Source organism: Pelobates fuscus, chromosome 9 (genome assembly GCF_036172605.1).
Source record: "Pelobates fuscus isolate aPelFus1 chromosome 9, aPelFus1.pri, whole genome shotgun sequence".
Taxonomy (NCBI): Eukaryota; Metazoa; Chordata; class Amphibia; order Anura; family Pelobatidae; genus Pelobates; species Pelobates fuscus.
The window spans coordinates 93,039,676-93,065,702 of record NC_086325.1 but is presented as its reverse complement, the minus strand read 5'-3'; the positions used below and the strand labels follow the sequence as shown (position 1 = coordinate 93,065,702).

Sequence of the window (26,027 nt, the reverse complement as noted above, 5' to 3'; positions counted from 1 at the left end):
TCCCCCAGTGTACAGCGGGCGGCAGCCTCGCGTGCCGCTCAAATAGCACGCGTGCCAGAGGTTGCCGACCCCTGCACTACAGCATGCTTTAGTGGCTATGAAGATTAGTGTATCCCTTTAACTGTGACTGAGTATATACAGCTACATAAACAGTACATTATATAAGTGCATAGAATTTTACGGACCAATGTGATTATAGCATTAAATGTATTATGCTTGACAAGTTAATGCCCCATTCTTCTCATAAAGTCTCATTCAATGCTTACCCATTATCCACAAAAAATAAAAACAACTTATATAATATGTTTGTAGTTTCAGGTGTATTCATAATGATTTTACCTAGGACTTGCAAAGAACCACTGTAAGAAAGGAAAAGTATCTGCAGATGTACAGATAAAAGCATTTATTCCATTGTTATGACCAAGTGACAAGAGGTGGTTATTAGATGGGATTATGGACTTATGTGCTTCACAGATCCTTCCAGGATGTCTGAGCAATTCCTGAAACCAGCATTCTGATTCCAGATTGTTAGATTTGTTGTTTGGGAAATGTATCTGCTCAGTAATGCTGGAAATGGCAGGTTATGAAAAGAAATATAAAGTTGCTGGGCAAGATCTTCACAGATTGTCTAGGGCAGGCAACCTTCGGCACTCCAGATGTTTTGGACTACACCTCCCATGATGCTTTACCAGCATTATGGGCGTAAGAGCATTAGGGGGGATGTAGTCCAAAACATCTGGAGTGCCGAAGGTTGCCTATCCCTGGTCTAGGGAATGATTTGCTAGACTTAATTGGTGGAGACTAAGTTAAGGTTAAACAAGGACACTGGGCCTGATTTACTAGACTCCAACACCTTTTGGTGTCGGGGGGAAAATTAAAATAAAATGCTATTTACTAACTGGCTTAACTCAATCACAATACCAGAAAAAGGGTGTTCAACTTTAGTGAAAACTATTTACTAGATTGCATTGTTGAATATAATTTTTTGGCATCTGTAGCAGAGCTAATGAGATTGGATGAAGGGTCCCACGTGATGTATGATGGCTGTGTAATCACCTTTTTTTTTTTTTTATAAAGAACTGAATTTATTAAACAATAGTGAAAAACAAATGGGTCCAACACATGACAGAATTAAGGATGTTCTTTTACATAGTATTCATAGTTTGCCTTTAGAACATATTCAAAGTACGCATTGGATCTTAAGCTGGAAAGTTCATCTGACTGAAGCAGAGTTTCGCCTTCTGGTAAGTAGTCTCCAAGGTGTGTACTTTTTTTTAAAAACAGTTGAAGTACTTTTACAAATATGGAGTCTTTTGTGGCATCTATGGGGTCGTCTGTTCCATCTAAAGATGACCAATTGTCTCTCTTTATAGCTTTGCAGAGTATTTCCAGCTTAAGTTCTTTCTTATCCACATATGTCTCCTCATTAATATAGTCCAGCAGATCAAGGGCTTTCTTAAAGTCATATTCATTTGCCTTTCTGTTCTCCTCACTTATGTATAGTTTTATGAGGGCTAGAGCGGAAAGAACAGGCATCACATTTAAGTTCAACTGCTTTTCTTCCAGAAGCTGACTGGGCAGGGTCTCTTGATGTAGAAGGAAAATCTCCTCTTCAGATATTTCTTCAATCTTTTCTTTCAATATGTCTTCAGTCAAATCAGATGCAATCACTGCTAATTTACTCATTCCAAGTAGAGTTCTTTTTTTACAGAAGTACCGAGTTTCTATATTTGCCAATGTCTGCAGTGTCCTGTGAGCCTTTTCAAAGTCTTCAATGTTCACCTCATGTAACCAGCTGAGCTGTTCATGAGCTTGCAAGAAAGAAGCCAACTGCCCATGTTGGGAAATTGGCTGAGATAACAGTTTTCCTCGCTTCCCTTTCTCCAAATACCAGCGAAACAAGAAGTCTGAAAAATTCTGATCAGAGAATTGTGCCATGTACTGCTGCAATCTGGTGTGATTTTCAGTGAGTTCACATATTTGCACTAGGATATCAAATTCACAATACTTCTCAGCAAGGCTAATAGCCCAAGTATACTGCCCCAAAGTCAACAGAGGTGACAAGAGTTCTGATCGCTTCTGTGTATACTCTGCTTCCAGAATGCAATATCTTTCTTGGGCACTTGGCCTGTCCACAGATTTCAGCTGAGTGACATAGTCATCAAAAAGAAAATTTAGCAGTGCAACCAACTGCTCAATAAGGATACTGCGCAGGCTGGTATCTGTTTGAGGATAGACTTTCTTCAGGATGATGCTGTGTTGACGTATTATCGCTGTACGGATACCAGTAGGCCCACTAGAAGCAGTCCATTGAAGGATCTCGGGCTCTTTTTGCAGGTGTTCATTTTTATATAGGGAGGCTTTATTCTGTCGATACTGAAAGGCAGCATGTAGCATATCCTTCATTAAAGTGTTTGTAGTTATAACAACATGTGCCCATTCTACAGTGTCAGGTGATATGTTTTCCAGTTCACATTCTTCTTTGTTTAAAAAGCATTCAAATATCAAATCCATTTGTGACACCTCTCTAAAATACACATCTGCTGCAGTCAGATTTGGAGGAATGGAGCACAACCTTTTGTTCAGAGCAAGATGTATGGCAGCATTCACCAGGGCAGGGAGTCTGGTGTGGTGATTCTTCAGAACAATGATAGCTGATAATTTTTCTGCATGCTCGCAGAGCAAAAGACTAGTAACTATTGAGTTTCCTCTTAATTGACAAGTACTCAAGCGGCTGAAGAGTCCAACCTCATGAAGAAAATCGATAAAGAATGAGTGTGCTTTCATCTTATCTTCCAATTGATGCAAAATGATAAGGGAAGTATTACAAACACCAGCTGTTTCTTCAGGTAAGGAATCAGCCCAGCGGGGATCCGCAGCAGGATAATCATCTATCAAGTCCAAACTAAGCTGCACTACAGCCTCATCCAGTTCACTATCAAATTCCACTCCTGCAACTGGTGGGAACAGATTGTCGGCCATGTTTTGTGCAGTCAGCAAATCCTTCCTGCAATACTGCAAGAAGGCAGCTTTCAATAGTTTTGTTCTATCATTAGATAAAGTATCTGTTCTTGAGGGGGTTTCCATAAATGGGACCTGACTCTTTGGTCTTTCCAAAGATGTAATGGATTCTTCTAGGTCCTCTGGAAGCATGAACATATTTTCTCGAGCTACAATCGCCAACAGTCCACTCTTTCTGGCAAAAAATATTGTTAAACCTGCACACGAACCAGCTCCCAAGAGGTTATCACCTTGTGTTTCAAATGGAATTTTTTCCTGAGGCAAACATCCTCTTCCAGGAGCTGTTGAGCAGGCAAACACGGCTTCTCTTGTGCAGAGACAAGCAGCTTGGCTGTTGACATTTGGAATCACAAGATGGCAAAAAAGCATATCTTTTGACTGAAATGGAGGGTTGAAACGAGTGACTTCTACAACTACCTCATCAGACACATGGTAACCTTCATCCTTTACCGTAACCAGTGTATAATATATAAGACATGGACTCTCTCTGCTATGCCAAGCAGCAGCCAAGATGACTAATCCATCCATGTTTTGACTTAAATCCAGATACTCAATGTTTATTTCATCACTCACAGCTTTGTGGTTGCTTCCAGAACCCCATATCGCATTGGAAATGTTTTCTTTAAGAATCTTGCCCATTTCCCAACATAACACATGATACTCTGAAGTTTCATCCATTTCCCATTTGTTTATGCTAGAATCAGAGAGGGTGTACAAGCAGTCCCCTTTATCCCAGAGCACACTGCGAAGAGTAGATTCAATTGCAGGAGACCGCATGCCAAACAAAGTGGAAACTCTGCGACCTATACCAGACAACATTCCCTGCCCTTGCTGCAGAACCCGCTGGGTAATCTTTCCGGAAGCATCTGGAAACAACCTTACCAGCTGATTTTTAGAAGATGCTAGGACATAACTACAAGCCTTGACAGAGGTCACAAACTCACAGAGCGAGTCCCCAAAGTCTGTATGGGTTTCTGTGTAGAAACTTTCATGCATAAGGTTAGGCCAAAAGCGGATAGAGCCTTCACGGGTAGCCATCAATACTGCTACGGTCTGTGCATGAGCTCCATCCGTTATGTGAATATTGATGTCGACTAGATCTGCAGTGCACTTGTAGTCACTAGCAGGGAGCTGCAGCTCTTTACACAGCATTAGCTTGGTAGAAGAAGTTTGACTAATTTTCCAGATTATCAAGCGATCACTGTAAGCCAGCCAGGCCCATCCGTCTTCATGGATCTTAACAGTGAGGCGTTCATCTGCATCAGCGCTGGTCAAGACTTCCATCACCTTAATAGGGAGAGGCGAGCCATACAGCTGCACATTATAATTCACAGTCTCACTGGCAGATGGGTGAAGTACCACTCTGGGAGCTGTTGCGCGGGATCCGCTGCTCGGGACTCTGCGCCCCACGGGAGACAATACCGTGGAGGGCGAAGAAGTCGCAGTGACCCCAGACCCCACGCTTTTCCTGACACTCGATACTCGGGTGTTGTGCTGCCGGCGAGCCGTTACTGCTGCCTGAGTGCGTGGAGACGGAAACATCGTGAATCTGCCAGGACAACGTGATAAATCGAAAAGAAACTGCTCCCGCTTCAGAATGTTGAAAGTGTAAGCGTTCTCCGGTGCGTAATATCCGGGGAATGGCGCGCTAACTGTGACGTGTGAGGCATGCCATAGACGTAGGATACGTAGACGCCGCATTGCGTGCCGAGCGGTGTTTTTGATAGCACACCGACACCCCGGACCCGGCGCCACCCCCCCCAAACCACCGAAGCTTCCCAACACTTGGAAACTCCATCTGCCAAAAGGCAAGCTAAGCACCCGGGGCACCCACAGTCCCCAACACCCCCACACACACACACACACAGCGCCAACACCCCCATCCCAGCACACACACACACAGTGTGCAGGCGTATTGGCACCAACACCGTGTGCGCCGGGATAGGGGTACTTGCAGGGGTAGGGGCACTAAGGACCACAAGTCCCCCACCCACCCCCTGCGAGATGGACCCTCCAGTGCCCCTCAACAGCTCGAGCAGAGCATCACCTTTTTAATACCACAGTGCAGAGAAGCAGAAAGTGTTGAAATCTTCGGAGGTGCTGAAAAGTAAAACAAATATAAAAAGTATCTGCTGGATCTGTGAGACTCAGCATGTAATAGGAAAGAGATAACTGATAGAGAGACAATCAGCCTTCACATATGTGTTTAAAAATTATAGGGGGAAAATGTCGAATTTGTTAGATCCCACAGTCAATCAGGAGATGCATGTTAAATGTTCTTCCTCCACCCCGTGATGGCCTATGGCCCTGTGATGAACAAGATCCTTCCAAACTCTGTGAGTGTAATTGCAGTATCTCTTCCGTAGCCCCTGCTATATGCTACTTGGTTGCAGCTGGCATGACCATGTGCTTTGCAATGGCAGAATGACAGGAGGGGTAGTAATTGTTAGGCAAGGTGACGTGGAGGGTGCGTGTCTCTCTCTCCCACATATAAAGTCTCTTCAAATCCTTGCTCATCGCTTAGACATCGTATGCTCACTATGTAAGTGCATCTAGCTGCTACTGTGCTGTTGTGGTATCTGTTACTTTCACTTGACTAGCGTTACTCTTTGCTTCCTGGACCAACCCATCCTGCAGAATCTGACCTCAACTTTGTTATACCCTTGTCTGTACCTTCTCTTAGCTGAAACCCTTCTTTTGTCATTTACTGCATCCTGGGCTCCTCCTGTTGACAAACCCTAACACTAGTCCAAAGCTCAAAGGGTACCTCACCACCACTCATTTCCACCTCCAAGACATCATCACTACTGAATGATCTCCTGGTCATTTAATGCTTTTCACATAGCTGCATTGGACATAGGGTGCCAAGCTGTATCTGCTATGCTTCTCTTTTACAACCATTGAACCTGATTCTTCTCTATGAGAAGTACTACCTTCCACTTTTGTGGTGAGGCACCTTTACATACCACTATTTGTATTATGTCATATATTGTATATATATAATGTATTAAAAAAAATAAAATATGGTGAAAAGTTGAAAAAAAAAACTGTTTTTGGACTTTAACTTGAAAAATCTTTTACTTAACTACAAAAGCTAATGAAAAAAACTGCTAAATAGATTCAAAATTTTGTCCCGAGTTTAAAAACACCCAGTGTTTACATGCTTTATTGCTTTTTTTTTGCAAGTTATAGGCCTATAAATACAAGTAGGAAATTGCTGTTTCAATATATATATATATTTTAAATGTATCAATAGTGACATTGTAACACCGTTATCTGTCATAAATCACCGAAACATACCTAACATGTACATATTTTTCTAAAGTAGACAACCCAGGGTATTCAAAATGGGGTATGTCCAGTCTTTTTTAGTAGCCACCTAGTCACAAACACTGGCCAAAGTTAGCATTTATATTTGTTTGTGTGTTAAAAAACGTGTGTCAACAAACGCTAACTTTGGCCGGTGTTTGTGACTAAGTGGCTACTAAAAAAGGCTGAACATACCCCATTTGCAATACCTTGGGTTGTCTTCTTTTGCAAATGGTATGCCATCATGGGGCTAATTCTCATTCCTTGGCTACCATACGCTCTCAAAGGCAACCTAACCAATCTGACAAATTTCAATAAAAAAAAAAAAAAAAAAGTAAAATCAAGCCTTATATTTGACCCTGTAACTTTCACAAACACTATAAAACCTCTACATGTGGGGTACTGTTATACTCAGGAGACTTCGCTGAACACAAATATTAGTGTATCAGAACAGTAAAATGTATCACAGCAATAATATCCTCAGTGAAAGTGCTGTTTGTGTGTGAAAAATGCAAAAAACTTCACTTTCACTGACAATATCATCGCTGTGATATGTTTTACTGTTTTTAAACACTAATATTTGTGTTCAGCGAAGTCTCCCGAGTAAAACAGTACCCCCATGTACAGGTTTTAGGGTGTCATAGAATGTTACAGGGTTAAACACAGTGCTAGCAAATTAAATTATCTGGACTTTCGGCCTGGGTTGGCAGGCAGGTCCCTCAAATTGCAATCATTAAAATTACTTAATTAGGTAAAAATATTACATAAATACGCACGTAGAATTTTAATATATATACATATTTATATATTTGACGTCTACGTGTATATTTATGAAATTATTTATGTAATTATGTATATGGACATATGTATATTTCGTATTATTTGTATTTATTTATTTATACATAGATATATATATCATTACATTCTAAGTGTATTTTTATATAAATATATATATCAATATCAAAATACTGTTGGAATAAAATTGCATATATATAATTTTTTTTAATTATTAAAAATTAGTTTTACTTTTTGTTATTTATTTTATTAACATATTTGTATTTTATAATAATATATATATACCATATATATAGTAATTATATATATATTGTATATATTTGTGTGAAATTTAAATATAAGTGTATTTTTATATTGATATACATATATATAAATATAAAAATACACTTAGTATGACATTATATATATATATATGATACATATACATATATTATATATAGATATAATACATGTATATATATCATATATATATATATATACACATATTATTTTTTTACACTGATTGCTTTATTTTGTAACTTTATTTTTTATTTTCCACTTGCAGGGAGACTGCCTGTCAGCACAGACAGCCCCCCTGCAGGCAGACACATGGACACCTATTGCGGTCATGTGATCGAGTGATCACGTGGCCGTGGGGTCTTGATCTGCCGAGGGGAGACTGCCCGGGCAGACAGGCAGTCCCCCTGGACCGGGAGGAGCGCTAATCGCCGCCGGGGGACCGACGGCGATCAGGTAGGTAGCCCCAGACCGTTATGACGGTTCAGGACCGTCATCGGTCTCCAAGGGGATTTTTCAGATGACGGTCCTGAACCGTCATCGATCCTTAAGGGGTTAAGTAATATATTGATAAATATTATTGGGAATGATTCTGATCAAACTTGACTACTTAATTTAAGGTATAGATACCTTTATTGCTGAAATGATAATGCCAAAAGTGTTGCTGAAAATCTTTGGAAAGAAGTGATTGTGGTTATGTCAACATCAATAATGCCTAACTGGCAGCCATGAACATGTTTAGAATTATAACATGATAAACTGTGATCAGGTCAAAGATTGATAAAAGAAAATTCTTAGTAGATTACAGAAGATGGCAATGATAAAATCTGTAGAAATGTACTTTGTACTTTTGTACATTGAATAAGGCATGTGAACAACTGCAGGATCACTAAAAATCCAATCATGTGGAAAATCAGACAACAATCATACACAATATCTCCGGTTACTTGTTAACCTTTATATGGGTTGACAGAAAGCATTCCACATCTTCATGGTCTCAGTTCCCTCTCAATGAGATGCTGTAGTTTTTTATTCTGCGTCTCATATCTCCATCTATATGTGCTTTATCGATCTAATGCATCTCATTTGAGAGGGAACCGAGATCATGTTTTTAGAATACTGCAAGAGAGAATTGTTCATTAATGATTGTATTGTATGATTCACATGTAAGGAGAAGTAAGGAGACTCTGTTTTGTATCTAACACTGAATGTCAAAGATAACGTGTTCAACAAATTCATTTCTCCATACAATGTGTAATCATCCTAAACATTCCACAGTTACGTAATGATATAGATTTAAAACAGACTCAAGTCGCTCAAGTTCAATCCATAATACATGTTTCTACTGTTAATCCAAAAGAAGGTTAAAAGGAATTAGAAGTGATTTCTAACTATTCTGCAACACAAGGAAAAACATATATCACTTGGATTATTAATGTGCTATGACACATATTATCAACTATTATATGCTTAAATATTCTGTTTTTCCAAAAAATATTCTGTTTTTCCAAAAAAAGCATGTAGACCTTTAACAAAATCTACAGAAAATGATAAAGCCACATATTTTAGTAGATCATTATTTATGACTCTTACTGCAAATACCACTTTTCTTTGCTTTCAACAACATTTCTTAATTGATTTCTTATTTTCTTATGTCCAGTCCTGTTGATGAGAGCTGGTGACAAGGTTAGAAGAGAGCTTTATACATATAGATATAGTGCTATTGTACCAGCTTCATAGCGTCTTTAGTTTTTGAAACTTTTCTTTTAACTAAACTCTACCATTCTGCGTATTAATTATGTAACCCACCTATTCATTTTATTTAATCCTATAGCATATTTTTTGCCCCATTTGGCATAATATGTTATATGTTGGGTCATACCATTGTTTATATAAAGGCAAATTATATCTCATGATCAGAATTAATATCTTTTTTATGTATGACAGTACAATACTGTTTTTTGGAACTGTTGCCTTGTTGCCTATTGGTTTATAATTATTTACATGTACCACAGTCCCTAACTTGTCTCAATTTAGCGTATAGGTTGCTTATGGATTCTCAATCAAAAAATCCATTAAGGAACTGTTCTGATTTAAATCCTTTTTGGCTAAGGCTAAGAAAATAAAGTCATAATGATTTGATGAGCTTTTGATTTGATTTAACATTTTTTTATGAACTTTTCAAATATTTTTTTTCCCAAAAAATGTAAATAGCAAAAAGTATAAAATATATAAAAAATATCAAAATATTACAAAACTAAAACATTTTACATAATATTAAATAATTTAAACGTTCAGCAAACCTGTTAATAATGTATACTTTTTCTATCAAGCTATGTTTTTGCTAGCACTTCAATACACAGCACATTTTCAAGTATCTGTTTAAATGTGTTTTGATCCCTAAACAAACTGTTGCTGCCTCTACAGAAATAACATCCTTAATACAGAAATAGCTCTCATCAACATTAAACTTTAGTGGAATAAGTGAATTCAGCATCTCCATAACAGTTGATCATCAACCTATATACATATTAGGGAGACTTGTAGATCAGTCCTCTATCTATCAGTATCTGCAAACGCTGTAAAGGTGATGCAAGGTATAATAATAGGAAATAAAATATAAGATGTAGGTAATGATGCATAGTAATTGTATAGACAAAATAGAAAAGCCAAGGATAAAACAAGTATGGGTATTGGTATAGTCAGAAGTATAAGCCAGATCTAGGAAAGACTGCAGAATGACGTATACTAAGAGAAGACACAATTACTTTTTGCTTGGAATATGGCACACAGAGTAAAACGAGCTTGAAAGAAGGACAGCTGCAATTGATTTATTAGTCTTTAGTGTTTATTACAAATTTTAAAATACTTCAGTGAAAGTCCCAAAAATGGTGAAATCAGAAGACTCTGCTCAAACACCTCTTATTGTCATCATACACCTTTTGCCCTCCACTTTTCTATTCTCTTATTCTTACTATATTTATTAACTATATTGTTCTGAAATTATGTTGTATTAATATTGTAACGGATCACCTGGCACCCCGACTGGGTACCTCCGTTGATGGATGCTCCTAGAGCAGTGATGGCGAACCTATGGCACGCGTGCCACAGGTGGCACGCCGGGCCCTTTCTGTGGGCACGCGGCCACAGGTCCGCCATCACTGCAGAGTAGGCACCTGCCTGCCCGAAACGGCAGGCGCCTACTCTGCTTCCGGTTCGGGAGGCAGGGGAGGGATCTGTGATGCTGATCCCCTGTCCTCCCGCGCGATGCTGTGTGGAGCGTTGCCGAGCGTTACCATGGCAACGCTCCACACAGCATCGCGCGGGAGGACAGGGGATCAGCATCACAGATCCCTCCCCTGCCTCCCGAACCGGAAGCACTGCCTGCCACCACCGGACCACCAGGGATGGCTGTGTGTCCCCCCCCCCACTTCATTAAAGGTAAGAAGGAGGGAGGGGGGAATACTGACACACAGGGGGGTACCCTTACCCCCCACAGCACCCCCCCAGAAGTACCCTTACCCCCCACAGCACCCCCCCAGAAGTACCCTTACCCCCCACAGCACCCCCCCACCCCTCCAGAAGTACCCTTACCCCCCAGCACCACCCCTCCAGAAGTACCCTTACCCCCCAGCACCACCCCTATCTCCCCAGCACCACCCCTACCCCCCCAGCAGCACCCTACCCCCAGAAGTACCCTTACCCCCCACAGCACCACCCCTATCTCACCCGCACCACCCCTACCCCTCACAGCACCCCCCCAGCAGCACCCTACCCCCCCAGAAGTACCCTTACCCCCCACAGCACCACCCCTATCTCCCCAGCACCACCCCTACCCCCCAAAGCACCACCCCACCCCCCCAGCAGCACCCTACCCCCCCCAGAAGTACCCTTACCCCCACAGCACCACCACTATCTCCCCAGCACCACCCTACCCCCCCAGAAGTACCCCTACCACCCCAGCAGTACCCCTCCTCCCCCACAACAGTACCCCTACCCCCCCAGCACCCCTACCCCCATCAGCAGTACCCCTACCACCCCCAGCAGCACCCTACCCCCCCAGAAGTACCCTTACCCCCCAGCACCACCCGTACCCCCCCCAGCACCACCCCACCCCCCAGCACCACCCTACCCCCCCAGAAGTACCCCTACCACCCCAGCAGTACCCCTACCATCCCAGCAGTACCCCTACCATCCCAGCAGTACCCCTGCCCCCCAGCACCCCTACCCCCCCTCAGCAGTACCCCTACCCCCCTCAGCAGTACCCCTACCCCCCCTCAGCAGTACCCCTACCACCATCAGAAGTACCCCTACCACCCCCAGCAGTACTCCTACCCCCCCACACACAGTACCCCTACCCCCCACACAGTACCCCTACCCCTCAGCAGTACCCCTACTTCCCAGCAGTACCCCTACCCCCCACACACAGCACCCCTACCCCCCCACAGCAACCCTACCCCCTACAGCACCCCTACCCCCCACACACAGTATCCCTATCCCCCACAGCAGTACCCATACCCCGCCAGCAGTATCCCTACCCCCCAGCAGTACCCCTACCTCCCACACAGCACAGCACCCGTCTCACACACATATACAGCACCCCTACCCCACGCACAGCACCCGTCTCACACCCACACAGCACAGCACCCGTCTCACACACACATACAGCACCCCTACCCCATGCACAGCACCCCCCCCTCACACACACACACAGCACCCCCCTCACACACACACACAGCACCCCCTCACACAGCACCCCCCACACACACACACACAGCACCCCCCCAAACACACACACAGCACCCCCCCCAAACACACACACACAGAACCCCCCAAACACACACACACAGCACCCCCCCAAACACACACACAGCACCCCCCCAAACACACACACACAGCACCCCCCCAAACACACAGCACCCTCCCCAAACACACAGCACCCCCCCAAACACACACACAGCACCCCCCCACACACACACAGCACACCCCCCCACACACACACAGCACTTACACACCACACAGCACCCCCCAAACACACAGCACGCACAGCACCCCCCTCACACACACACACAGCACCCCCTCACACACAACACCCCTCACACACTTACACAGCACCCCTCATACACTTACACAGCACCCCTCATACACTTACACAGCACCCCTCATACACACACACAGCACCCCTCATACACACACACAGCACCCCTCACATACACACACAGCACCCCTCACATACACACACAGCACCCCTCACATACAACACCCCCCCCACACACACACGCACCCCCCCCCCCCCCCACACACACACACGCACCCCCCCCACATGCAATTGCCGTGTTGGCACTTTAAGGAAAAAAAAGTTGGCATGTATTGCGGTTTGGGCACTCGGGCTCAAAAAGGTTCGCCATCACTGTCCTAGAGGATCCGCTTCTTGAGGATTCCAAGCACTCTAGCCGTTATATGCAGAGCATAGCAATCCCTTGTAGCAGATTCCCCCAATAAGAGACAGGACTAAAACAAGGAGTGTACATAGTATAGGACCTCTGAAAAGTATAAGCATGCATATGGACTCAGTACTTGGTTTGGGCCCCTTTTGCAGCAATTACTGCCTCAATGAGGCATGGCATGGAAGCTATCAGCCTGTGGCACTGCTTAAGTGTTATGGAAGACCAGGATGCTTCAATAGCGGCCTTCAGCTCTTCTGCATTGTTCGGTCTCATGTCTCTCATCTTTCTCTTGGCAATGCCCCATACATTCTCTATGGGGTTCAGGTCAGGCGAGTTTGCTGGCCAATCAAGCACAGTAATCCAACATTGAACCAGGCTTTGGTGCTTTTGGCAGTGTGGGCAGGTGCCAATTCCTGCTGGAAAATGAAGTCAGCATCCCTATAAGGCTCGTCTGCGGAAGGAAGCATGAAGTGCTCCAAAATCTCCTGGTAGATGGCTGCATTGACCCTGGACTTAGTGAAGCACAGTGGACCAACACCAGCCCACGACATGGCTCCCCAAATCAACACAGACTGTGGAAACTTCACACTGGACTTCAAGCATCTTGCAGTGTGTGCCTCTCCATTCTTTCTCCAGACTCTGGGTCCTTGGTTTCCAAATAAGATGCAAAAGTTGCTCTCATCAGAAGAGAGGACTTTGGACCACTGAGCAACAGGCCTGCTTATTCTTTAGCCCAGGTAAAATGCTTTTGACATTGTTTGTTATTCAGGAGCGGCTTGACAAGAGGAATACGACATCTGAAGTCCATGTCCAGGATCCGTCTGTGTGTGGTGGCTCTTGATGCACTGACTCCAGCCTCAGTCTACTCCTTGTGAAAGTCCCCAACACATTTGAATGGCCTTTTCCTGACAATCCTCTTCAGGCTGCGGTCACCCCTGCTGCTTGTGCACCTTTTTCTTTCACACTTTTCCTTTCCACATAACTTTCTATTAATGTGCTTTGATACAGCACTTTTTGAACATTCAATTTCCTTTGCAATTACCTTTTGAGGCTTTCCCTCCTTATGGAGGGTGTCAATTATGGTTTTCTGCACAACTGTCAGGTCAGCAGTCTTCCCCATGATTGTGATTCCTACTGAACCATACTGAGAGACCATTTAAAGGCTCAGAAACCCTTTACAGGTGTTATGGCTTACTTTGCTGATTAGAGTGGGACACTGTGAGCCTAGAATATTGCACCTTTTCATAATATTCTAATTTACTGAGATTGTGGATTTGGGTTTTTCATGAGCTGTAAGCCATAATCATCGCACTTATGACAAATCACGGCTTGAACTATTTTGCTTTGCATCGCATGTAATGCGTCTATCTCATATATTAGTTTCCCTTTTTACATTGTATTACTGAAATAAATGAACTTTTGCACGATATTCTAATTTTTCGAGTATCACCTGTACTTGCTTTTACTGTATAGCTCAAACTTTATTGTATGTCTTCAGTCTTTGTCCCTAACAACAAATATAAAGGCAGTATGCCTGGAGTTGTGGGAGGTGTTTTTGTCAATCTCTATCTACCCTCTCCCAGCTACCTACTGATGTTCTGCTGATGTTTCGAACCTAACCCATCTCTAACTGATTATACTCTTTCAATAGGTGGGCCCTCTTTTTCAGGCCTACCCATTCGTTGGTTTTGGCACCTGGTATACCTCAAACGTTATTATCGGTCTTTGCCCCCGACGACCACAAATCTCTCTCTCTCTATAGATAGATATATAGATAGATAGATGTATATTCGCCCAGAGCACAGTTTTATATATATATATTTATACACTGCCTAGCCCCCAAAAAAATCGCCACCAAAAAAAAAAAAGGTCACACACTCTAATATTTTGTGGACCGCCTTTAGCTTTGATTACGGCATGCATTCACTGTGGCATTGTTTTGATAAGCTTCTGCAAAATCACAAGATTTATTTCCATCCAGTGTTGCATTAATGTTTCCTCTTGTATTGATGATGGAAGAGTCGGACCACTGTGCAAAGCCTTCTCCAGCACATCCCAAAGATTCTCATTGGGGTTATGGTCTGGACTCTGTGGTGGCCAAGCCATGTGTGAAAATTATGTCTCATGCTTCCTGAACCACTCTTTCACAATTTGAGCACGATAAATCCTGACAATCCATTTTGGAATATGCCCGTGCCATCAGGGAAGAAAAAATCCATTGATGGAATACCTGGTCATTCAGTATATTCAGGTAGTCAGCTGACCTCATTCTTTGGGCACATAATGTTGCTGCACCTGGACCTGACCAACTGCAGCAACCCCAGATCAGGGCTCGAGTCCGGGCAGGAATGCATGGGAACAGCGTTCCTGCACTTTTTCCAAAGCAGGAACGCCGTTCCCGTTACCAGTCCTGCAGGACCTGCCCTGCTACCTGCATACAGGGGCCACCACACGCTGTGTTCCCTCTCCAGCTCTAACTCTCGCGAGACCCGCGGCTGTCAGTGCGTTGCCACGGGTTACCATGGCAACGCTCCGCACAGGTGAGTCTCACGAGAGTTAGACCTGGAGAGGAAACACAGCGTATGGTGGCCCCTGTATGCAGCGGCTGCCTCCCTCCACTGGACCACCAGGCGATCTCCCCCTCCCTGACAAGGTAAGAAGCTGGGAGGGGGGAATAAAATAAAGTAAAAAAAAACCTTTAAAATAAAGTTTAAAAAAAAAAGAATGCTTCCCCCCTATCATCCAACACACACACACACAATCCAACACACACACACACACACACCATCCAACACACACACACACCATCCAACACACACAAACACACACACACACACAATCCAACACACACACAATCCAACACACACACACAAGATCCAACCCACACACACGCCATCCAGCACACACACACACACACACACCATCCATCCAGCACACACACACTCCATCCAGCACACACACATACACCATCCAGCACACACACACACCATCCAGCACACACACACCATCCAACACACACACACACACACACCATCCAGCACACACACAACATCCAACCCACACACACACCATCCAGCACACACACACACACACCATCCAGCACACACACAACATCCAACCCACACACACACCATCCAGCACACACACACACACACCATCCAGCACACACACCATCCAACACACACACGCCATCCAGCACACACACACACGCCATCCAGAACACACACACACACACACCATCCAGCACACACACACACCATCCAACACACACACACCATCCAGCGCACGCACACACATCATCCAGCACTCACCATCCAGCACACACACACTGCATCCAGCACACACACTGCATTCTTTATACATAATCTGCACTTACTACAAACACACTACATTTATTATACACACTGCAATCACTACAAACACACTACATTCATTATACACACTCTGCATTCACTACAAACACACTACATTTATTATACACACTGCACTCACTACAAACACACTACATTCATTATAAACACTCTGCACTCACTACAAACACCACATTCATTATACACACTCTGCACTCACTACAGACACCACATTCATTATACACACTCTGCACTCACTACAGACACACTACATTCATTATACACACTCTGCACTCACTACAAACACACTACATTCATTATACACACTCTGCACTCACTACAAACACACTACACTACACTCACTACAGACACCACATTCATTATACACACTCTGCACTCACTACAGACACACTACATTCATTATACACACTCTGCACTCACTACAAACACACTACATTCATTATACACACTCTGCACTCACTACAAACACACTACATTCATTATACACACTGCACTCACTACAGACACCACATTCATTATACTACAAACTACAAACACACTACATTCATTATACACACTCTGCATTCACTACAAACACACTACATTTATTATACACACTGCACTCACTACAAACACACTACATTCATTATAAACACTCTGCACTCACTACAAACACCACATTCATTATACACACTCTGCACTCACTACAGACACCACATTCATTATACACACTCTGCACTCACTACAGACACACTACATTCATTATACACACTCTGCACTCACTACAAACACACTACATTCATTATACACACTCTGCACTCACTACAAACACACTACATTCATTATACACACTGCACTCACTACAGACACCACATTCATTATACACTCTCTGCACTCACTACAGACACACTACATTCATTATACACACTCTGCACTCACTACAAACACACTACATTAATTATACACACTGCACTCACTACAAACACACTACATTCATTATACACACTCTGCACTCACTACAAACACACATAGGAGTGATTTTTTTTTGTTTTTTAGGGGGGGGCATCTTGGGTGAGTTTCCACACTTTTTTCCCCAGGACTTGACCCCTGCCCCAGATCATAGCACTGCCCCCACAGGCTTGTACAGTAGGCACTAGGCATGATGAGTGCATCTCTTCATCTGCCTCTCTGACCACATTTCTTCCTCAAAGACGATGGTTCCCCACTATCCTTCTAGTTTTTAATAATGCTAATATATTTTCCACGACAACTGTGTCTTTCGAAATGGTTGTTTAAGAAATGAGACGCTACCCATTGGATCAGTTGGGGTTTAATAGCTTGTTAGTGCATTTAAATAGTGCAAATGGAGTGTCTATACGATATAATCACACTTAATATAATAAATGTGCAAAATTGCAAGTGAAACGGTGATAGAAAGTTCAAATGGTAACTTACTATCTATTAACAGGAAAAAATGTCTCAGAAAAAATGGCATTCAGTTGTTCCCAATAAGAGATATGATATATAAAAGAGAAAAAAACATAGCATAATACTGTATGAGGAATATAAAATAAACAGAAAAAGAGAATGAAAACTCACAAAGGAGGAGCAGTAAGAGTCTGCTCTAACTTCTCCAGCACGTATTCCACAATATGGAACTTAGATGTTGATAGACAGCAGGACGCCAGCTGAATAAAAACAAACTTTATTTTTTTTACAAACAAAAAGGGCTTCCTTTACCACATAGAAGGTCAGTGTCCCATTCAAAGCTGTAACAAGGTACACGCCAAAATTTTCGCGGTCTCTGCAGCTTTCGGCACTATCTCAAAACACTTCCGGGTTCGGAGCTCCGTGCGATCACGTGATAACGTGATGACGTCGTGTAAAAACGTGATGACGCGTTTCGCCTGATCGGCTTCCTCAGATCACGTTCTGATGTGGCTGGTCCTGACTTTTAAAGCCCATATTGTGGGCGTGGAGATACTGAATGAATAATTAAAGTCTGATACAAACGGGGTAGATCCCCTAAATGTCTATTTGGAGAAGTCCCATACATTGTGCCAAATACATGGAAATATAACATAAGGTGGTACTACTATCACCCCAATTAGTACAATATTACAGTATTACATGAAAGAATGTACAATATGACAAAAAACAATACCAACAGTAAAAACCTATATCAGCAGAGGATAAAAAACCTGGGCATATTATATGACTTTTAATCATCCAAGAAAAGAAAAGCCTGACACGTTTTTAAGTGTAAATAAAAAAGGGTTTTATTCATGCGGAAAATGTGCAGGGTGCAAGTGTAGTAAAAATAATACTGTAAAGGGTATTAGTAAATTTAACACAAAATACACAACAGAAGAGTATACTATCAAAGATTTTATTACTTGTTTTACTAAAAATATCATATACCTTTTAATATGCCCATGTGTACTGCAATATGTGGGCAGAACCATTCGCCCCCTACACAAGAGAATTTATGAACACGTGAATAATATCCGCAAAGGTATAGACCATCATAGTGTGTCTGCCCATTTTAAAAAATATCATAACAAAGACCCTAGTGGCCTTACATTTCTAGGAATTCAAATTGTTAAAAAATCATGGCGAGGAGGTAATTTTATTCAACATATAGGGAAAGAAGAGATGAAGTGGGTTCACACATTAGATACTCTTGAACCTAAAGGTCTTAATATTGAATTTGATTTGTATAATTTTATTTTATGAATATTATATTTTAGATTTTTTTAATCTGATATTAATTATTTTCTCCCTTCTTTTTTCCTTTTTAGTAGTAGGTGCATTTTTAGCTATATTTATATATTGTAGTGCAATATCCCCTTTCCTTTTTTTAAGTAGATTGGTTCTTTTAAATATATATAATATGCCCAGGTTTTCTATCCTCTGCTGATATAGGGTTTTACTGTTGGTATTGTTTTTTGTCATATTGTACATTCTTTCATGTAATATTGCATATAATATGCCCAGGTTTTTTATCCTCTGCTGATATAGGTTTTTACTGTTGGTATTGTTTTTTGTCATATTGTACATTCTTTCATGTAATACTGTAATATTGTACTAATTGGGGTGATAGTAGTACCACCTTATGTTATATTTCCATGTATTTGGCACAATGTATGGGACTTCTCCAAATAGACATTTAGGGGATCTACCCCGTTTGTATCAGACTTTAATTATTCATTCAGTATCTCCACGCCCACAATATGGGCTTTAAAAGTCAGGACCAGCCACATCAGAACGTGATCTGAGGAAGCCGATCAGGCGAAACGCGTCATCACGTTTTTACACGACGTCATCACGTTATCACGTGATCGCACGGAGCTCCGAACCCGGAAGTGTTTTGAAATAGTGCCGAAAGCTGCAGAGACCGCGAAAATGTTGGCGTGTACCTTGTTACAGCTTTGAATGGGACACTGACCTTCTATGTGGTAAAGGAAGCCCTTTTTGTTTGTGAAAAAAATAAAGTTCGTTTTTATTCAGCTGGCGTCCTGCTGTCTATCAACATCTAAGTTCCATATTGTGGAATACGTGCTGGAGAAGTTAGAGCAGACTCTTACTGCTCCTCCTTTGTGAGTTTTCATTCTCTTTTTCTGTTTATTTTATATTCCTCATACAGTATTATGCTATGTTTTTTTCTCTTTTATATATCATATCTCTTATTGGGAACAACTGAATGCCATTTTTTCTGAGACAATTTTTCCTGTTAATAGATAGTAAGTTACCATTTGAACTTTCTATCACCTTTTCACTTGCAATTTTGCACATTGATTATATTAAGTGTGATTATATCGTATAGACACTCCATTTGCACTATTTAAATGCACTAATTTGCACAAAAAGTTTTTTAAAGGTAAAGCGCACCTTTTTTATCTTATATTCTTTGTACGGTGTTTTCTTGAGCTTATGCACTTTTAGGTGCCGCTCTACCTTTATTTTTAATATTTGCACTATATATTTCTACTTTTAGCGCCTATATTGCTTGTTTATTCTTTATTTTAATAGCTTGTTGCCAGCTGAAAGATAATCACCCACGCAGTAACTATCCAATAGGAGGCTCTTACCTATTTGCTTAGTAAAATCCAGGTGGCGACTTTGTTTTTGGCCAAGCAGTGTATATATATATATATATACATATGTATATATAATGGTAAACAAAAATCTGCACACCAGTCAAGCCATAAGACTTGCTTTTCCCACAGAAATCACAAAGTTGCAGTGATGTTACTACTGCAAAGGATTCTGGGTGTGTATATGCAAATTAGTTCAACAAAGAATCACATTTTTGCCTCATTCCATTTTAAACATGGATTCCTTTGATCCTTAACAGCAAGCCAGTAACCAACCTCGTGCTGATGATTTGCATTAACAATGAACAATCTTTTCCTGAGTTGTTGTATACAGCAAACACAGACTCAAAGGAATTCATGTTTAAAATGGAATTACACAAATATTTGATTCTTTGTTAAACTAATTTGCATATGCCCACCCAGACTCCTTTGCGGTAGTAACATCACTGCAAATTTGTGATTTCTGTGGGAAAAGCAAGTATTATGGCTTGAATGGTGTGCAGATTTTTGTTTAAAGGGAAACTCCAGTGCCAGGAAAACAATCCATTTTCCTGGCACTGGAGGTACCCTCTCCCTCCCACCCACCAATCCCCGGTTACTGAAGGGGTTAAAACCCCTTCAGTAACTTACCTGAGGCAGCGGCGATGTCCCTCATCGCTGTCTCCTCCGCGCCGCTCCTCCTTCTGATTCTGTCGGCCGGTGGGCGAGACTGATCCCGCCCACCGGCCGAGGAGACCTAATGCGCATGCGTGGCAATGCCGCACATGCGCATTAGCACTCCCCATAGGAAAGCATTGAAAAAGATTTTCAATGCTTTCCTATGGGGAAATGAGCGACGCTTGAGGTCCTCACACAGTGTGAGGACGTCTAGTGACGCTCTAGCAAAGAAAATCTTTGCTAGAAATCAGGAAGTTCCCTCTAGTGGCTGTCTAGTAGACAGCCACTAGAGGAGGAGTTAGCCCTGCAATGTAATTATTGCAGTTTATAAAAAACTGCAATAATTACAGTTGCAGGGTTAGGAGTAGTGGGAGTTGGCACCCAGACCACTCCAATGGACAGAAGTGGTCTGGGTGCCTGGAGTGTCCCTTTAACATTGTATTGACTATCCACAGACTTCAGGTGAAAGTGGTTTTCAATCACAATTTGTTCCCCACCATAATATTTTTGGTTTTCGCGTCGCTAGTACTGACAAGCCTCAACAGCAAGCCAGTAACCAACCTCATGCTGATGATTTGTATTGACAATGAAACAGCTTTCCAGTTGTGTTTCAAAGCTGTTGTCTACAGCAAACACAGACTCAAAGAAATCCATGTTTAAGATGGAAATGAGGCAAAAATTGTGTTTTAATGGAACAAACAAAACTTTAGTTACATCTGTAATATAATCGACGTTTCGACCCCTACAGGTCTTTTTCAAGATTCCTTATCTGTAGGGGTCGAAACGTCGATTATATTACAGATGTAACAAGTTTTTTTGTTCCATTAAACTACAATTTTTTTTCACAAGACCTGTGAGTGCAGCCCTGATATTATTTAGTTATATGCTTTAACACGGGTAAAGCACCTAGGCAATTATTACCTATATTTATTCAGCTACCAGGAGAGTGCCAAGCTGCATTTGTTTTTTCATATATATATATATATAAATCTCCACGAAGAAAGGCACACGCTGGGCTTTTTGAAGAAAATTATTCGTCTTTATTAATACCACACGGGTTACAGCAAATCAACGTTTCAGTCCATCATAGGACTTTCATCAGGATCCTAAGGTCCTATGCTGGACTGAACCGTCGATTTGCTGTAACCCATGTATTATCATGGGCGTAGGAACCCCAAAAAATCTGGGGGGGATAGCATTTTTACTCGCCGGGTATATTCTTATTCCGTAAACTAGGAGTTGTTTATCCCATTGTACAGCACTACGGAATTTGCAGTCGCTATATAAATGATTAAATAATAACATTAAAGGGTCACTACAGGGAAGGGGTTTTACTTACCCGGATACAGTGCCGGGATCCTCCTGATTAGAACCACCCCTACCCTTCCCATGAATATTAGAACCACCCCTACCCCTTCCATGCACAAAAGAAACCCCACCTACCCCTTCCACGCATATTAACCCCCTACCCCTTCCATGCATATTAGTACCCCCTAACCACTTCCATGCATATTAGTACCCCCTAACCCCTTCCATGCATATTAGAACCCACCCTACCTCTTCCATTCATATTAGTACTCCCCTAACCCCTTCCAATAGTTTTTCTACCTCCCCCATCCTCCCATCCATATTAGTAGCCCCCTTAAACCCTTCCAATTATTTTTCTACCTACCCCTCTCCCCCTATCCTTATTAGTAGCCCCCCTAACCCTTTCCAATTATTTTTCTGCCATGTTAACTAACGCCAGTGCTGGAGTGCCGTCGTGTTTACATTAAAAGGCCTGCAGGGACAGGCTATAGACACCAGAACCACTACATTAAGCTGCAGTGCTTCTGGGGACTATAGTGTTTCTTTAATGTGAGGTAAATTAGAGATTAGTGCCACGAATAATATGCTAGATTGCCTACTTACAACCAGATGAGGATGATGATGGGCTCTAGCTGCAGTCTGGCTCCACTGGTCTGGTGTAGAACAGGCTCTCTGGAGGCTGTTTGTAACTGTGGTCCCAAAAATCAATGTTCTGTGAGAACAGGAAGCAGCTCCATTTTTTGGGGGCCCTTTACACAGCTCAAGGTCTGGGTCCCATGGTCCACCTTCACGTTCCACCAATGAGTTTGTTCACAGGGGGTGGAGTGTGTAGGGGATGTCCTGATATGTGTGTAAGGAATGCATTGTGTGAATCTGTGTTTGTATGTGTAAGGGCTGCAAGGTGTGATTCTGTGTATGTACGGGATGCAGTGTGTGCGTCTGTAAGGGGTGCATTGAGTGTGTGTACGGGGTGCATTGAATGTGTGTAAGGAATGCATTGTGTGTTTCTGTGTGTGTAAGGATTGCATGATTGTGTGATTGTGTGTGTGTGTGCACGGGGTGCATTGAGTGTGTGTAAGGATGAATTGTGTGTTTCTGTGTGTGTAAGGGTGGCATGATTGTGTGATTGTGTGTGTGTGTGATGGATGTCAATCTCTCTCCCTCGTCACTCTCTTTCTCCCCCTCCCTCCCTTGTCACTCTCTCTCCCCCTCCCTTGACACTCTTTCTCCCCCTCTCCCCCCTCCCTGTTTCTTTCCCCCTCCCTCCCTGTTTCTTTCCCCCCCTCCCTGTTTCTTTCCCCCCCTCCCTCCCTGTTTCTTTCTCCCCCGTTTCTTTCTCCCCTCTCCCTGTTTCTTTCTCCCCCCGTTTCTTTCTCCCCTCTCCCTGTTTCTTTCTCCCCCCCGTTTCTTTCTCCCCCCCTCCTGTTTCTTTCTCCCCCCCTCCCTGTTTCTTTCTCCCCCCTCCCTGTTTCTTTCTCCCCCCTCCCTGTTTCTTTCTCCCCCCCTCCCTGTTTCTTTCTCCCCCCCTCCCTGTTTCTTTCTCCTCCCCCTCCCTGTTTCTTTATCCCCCCTCCCTCCCTGTTTCTTTATCCCCCCTCCCTGTTTCTTTATCCCCCCCTCCCTCCCTGTTTCTTTATCCCCCTCCCTGTTTCTTTATCCCCCTCCCTGTTTCTTTATCCCCCCTCCCTCCCTGTTTCTTTATCCCCCCTCCCTCCCTGTTTCTTTATCCCCCCCTCCCTCCCTGTTTCTTTATCCCCCCTCCCTCCCTGTTTCTTTATCCCCCTCCCTCCCTGTTTCTTTATCCCCCTCCCTCCCTGTTTCTTTATCCCCCCTCCCCTCCCTGTTTATTTATCCCCCCCTCCCTCCCTGTTTCTTTATCCCCCCCCTCCCTGTTTCTTTATCCCCCCTCCCTTCCTGTTTCTTTATCCCCCCCTCCCTTCCTGTTTCTTTATCCCCCCCTCCCTCCCTGTTTCTTTATCCCCCCTCCCACCCTGTTTCTTTATCCCACCTCCCTGTTTCATTATCCCCCCTCCCTGTTTCGTTATCCCCCCCTCCCTCCCTGTTTCTTTATCCCCCCTCCCTCCCTGTTTCTTTATCCCCCCTCCCTCCCTGTTTCTTTATCCCCCCCCTGTTTCTTTCTTCCCCCCTCCCCTACCTGTGTTGTAGCGTGGCCGAGCTCTGTACTGTCCGCGGGTACAGGGAGCTTTTGTTTCCTGTATCCGGCGGACTAACAGGAAGTGCACACTCAGTGTGCACTTCCTGTTAGTCCGGCCGGGTACAGGAGACAGATGCTCCCTGTACCGGCGGACTATACAGGGCTCGGCCACGCTACATTGAGGGAGTGACAGGAGGGAGCGCTGAGCGCTTCCCTCCTGTCAGCAACCCTCTCCTCTGGCTGCGCCCGGGCGGTGCGCCCTCATGGACGCACCAGCCCGGGCAGAGCTGCAGCCGCCTGAGGCTCTCTGCAGAGCGCTCGGGCGGCTGCAGCAAAAGGGGGGCCGGCGGAGCTGGGGGGGATTTCCCCATACCTGTCCCCCCCGCATGATTTGCTGGGGGGGATGCGTCCCCCCCATCCCCCCCGGTTCCTACGCCCATGTGTATTATGAATAAAGACGAATAATTTTCTTCAAAAAGCCCAGCGTGTACCTTTCTTCGTGGAGATTTATGTTGATTTGGCTGAAAGAGCGCCGTGGCACTTATACTACAAATGTGAGTGCAGGATCGTGGATTATTTATATATATAAATATATATATATGCAATCCAGAGCACTCTTAATCACTTGTGAATTATCTATCCTCTGTGACATTCACATAGGCTAATAGGACCATAATAATAATACCATGCAATGAAAATGAAAGCTAGGTCTGAAATCTCATTGTTAATTAATATTTGTTATGCTTTTAGAATACTAAATTCTTTAATTGCAGATTTATTTCAATACCGTTATCTTCTTCTCACAGCTCTCTTTATCTCAGTCTGATTGAAATTATAATACATTCATGAATAGCAATGTACATGTGGACGTTTGTTTGTTGTTGTACTTCATTTTTTTGTTTTTTTAGAAAAATCAAGGTGCGTTAATTTTGCTGATAGTACGGTTGCATTCTGGTTTACATTGGCTGTCCGCCCAATGTGTGACAATAACCAGTAATCAAATGTTGGTTTAATATGTCTCCTAGACTGGTATACATGGCTGAATTGTAATAAGTAAAACATTTAGTGGTAGTATGTACTAAGCACACTGAAAGCTTTGCAGTAAGTGTTTGTATTTTCTTTAACATTTTCTACAGGGACCCAAGCTATGATCAGGATTAGCCCCACATGCCATTCATTAATTGTCACATAATATACATTCATATTAAATTATTCAACGTGCCCTTACTAGTCACTTTCCAATGTCTTGGGGTCTAAACTATACGCTTCTGTTATAGCAAACAATTTTGTGTAGCTGGATATGGTTTGAGAATAAAATTCTCAGATTTTGAGCAAAATAGTATAGTGGAAGGCACTACTCTACTGGAAAGGAAGGGCTTCCACTAAAAAGCCCAAAATGCAAGATAAGAAGTAGGTATTAGATGTGTTCTAATAAGTATCCAGGATTAGTTGTGGTAGGTGTAATATATCTTTACATTTAAAACAACGTTTGTGAGTTAAAATAAAAAGGAATACAACTTAAGCAATATTGGTTAGTGTAAATAAGAATTATCACTATAACATGCAGTATGAAAGTCCAAAATGTATAAAATTCAATGTAGCAGTCTTATAT

General features: G+C 42.8%; 1 protein-coding gene across 1 annotated transcript; it reads right to left on the bottom strand.

The window, feature by feature from the left end:
• Nucleotides 1–781: 781 nt before the first annotated feature.
• LOC134572887 (nuclear pore complex protein Nup133-like) lies at nucleotides 782–4,592 on the bottom strand. The gene has a single exon (XM_063432174.1). It carries the CDS (start codon nucleotides 4,561–4,563, stop codon nucleotides 1,132–1,134), a length of 3,432 nt encoding a protein of 1,143 aa, XP_063288244.1. The 5' UTR covers nucleotides 4,564–4,592; the 3' UTR covers nucleotides 782–1,131.
• Between the last annotated feature and the right edge of the window lie 21,435 nt (nucleotides 4,593–26,027).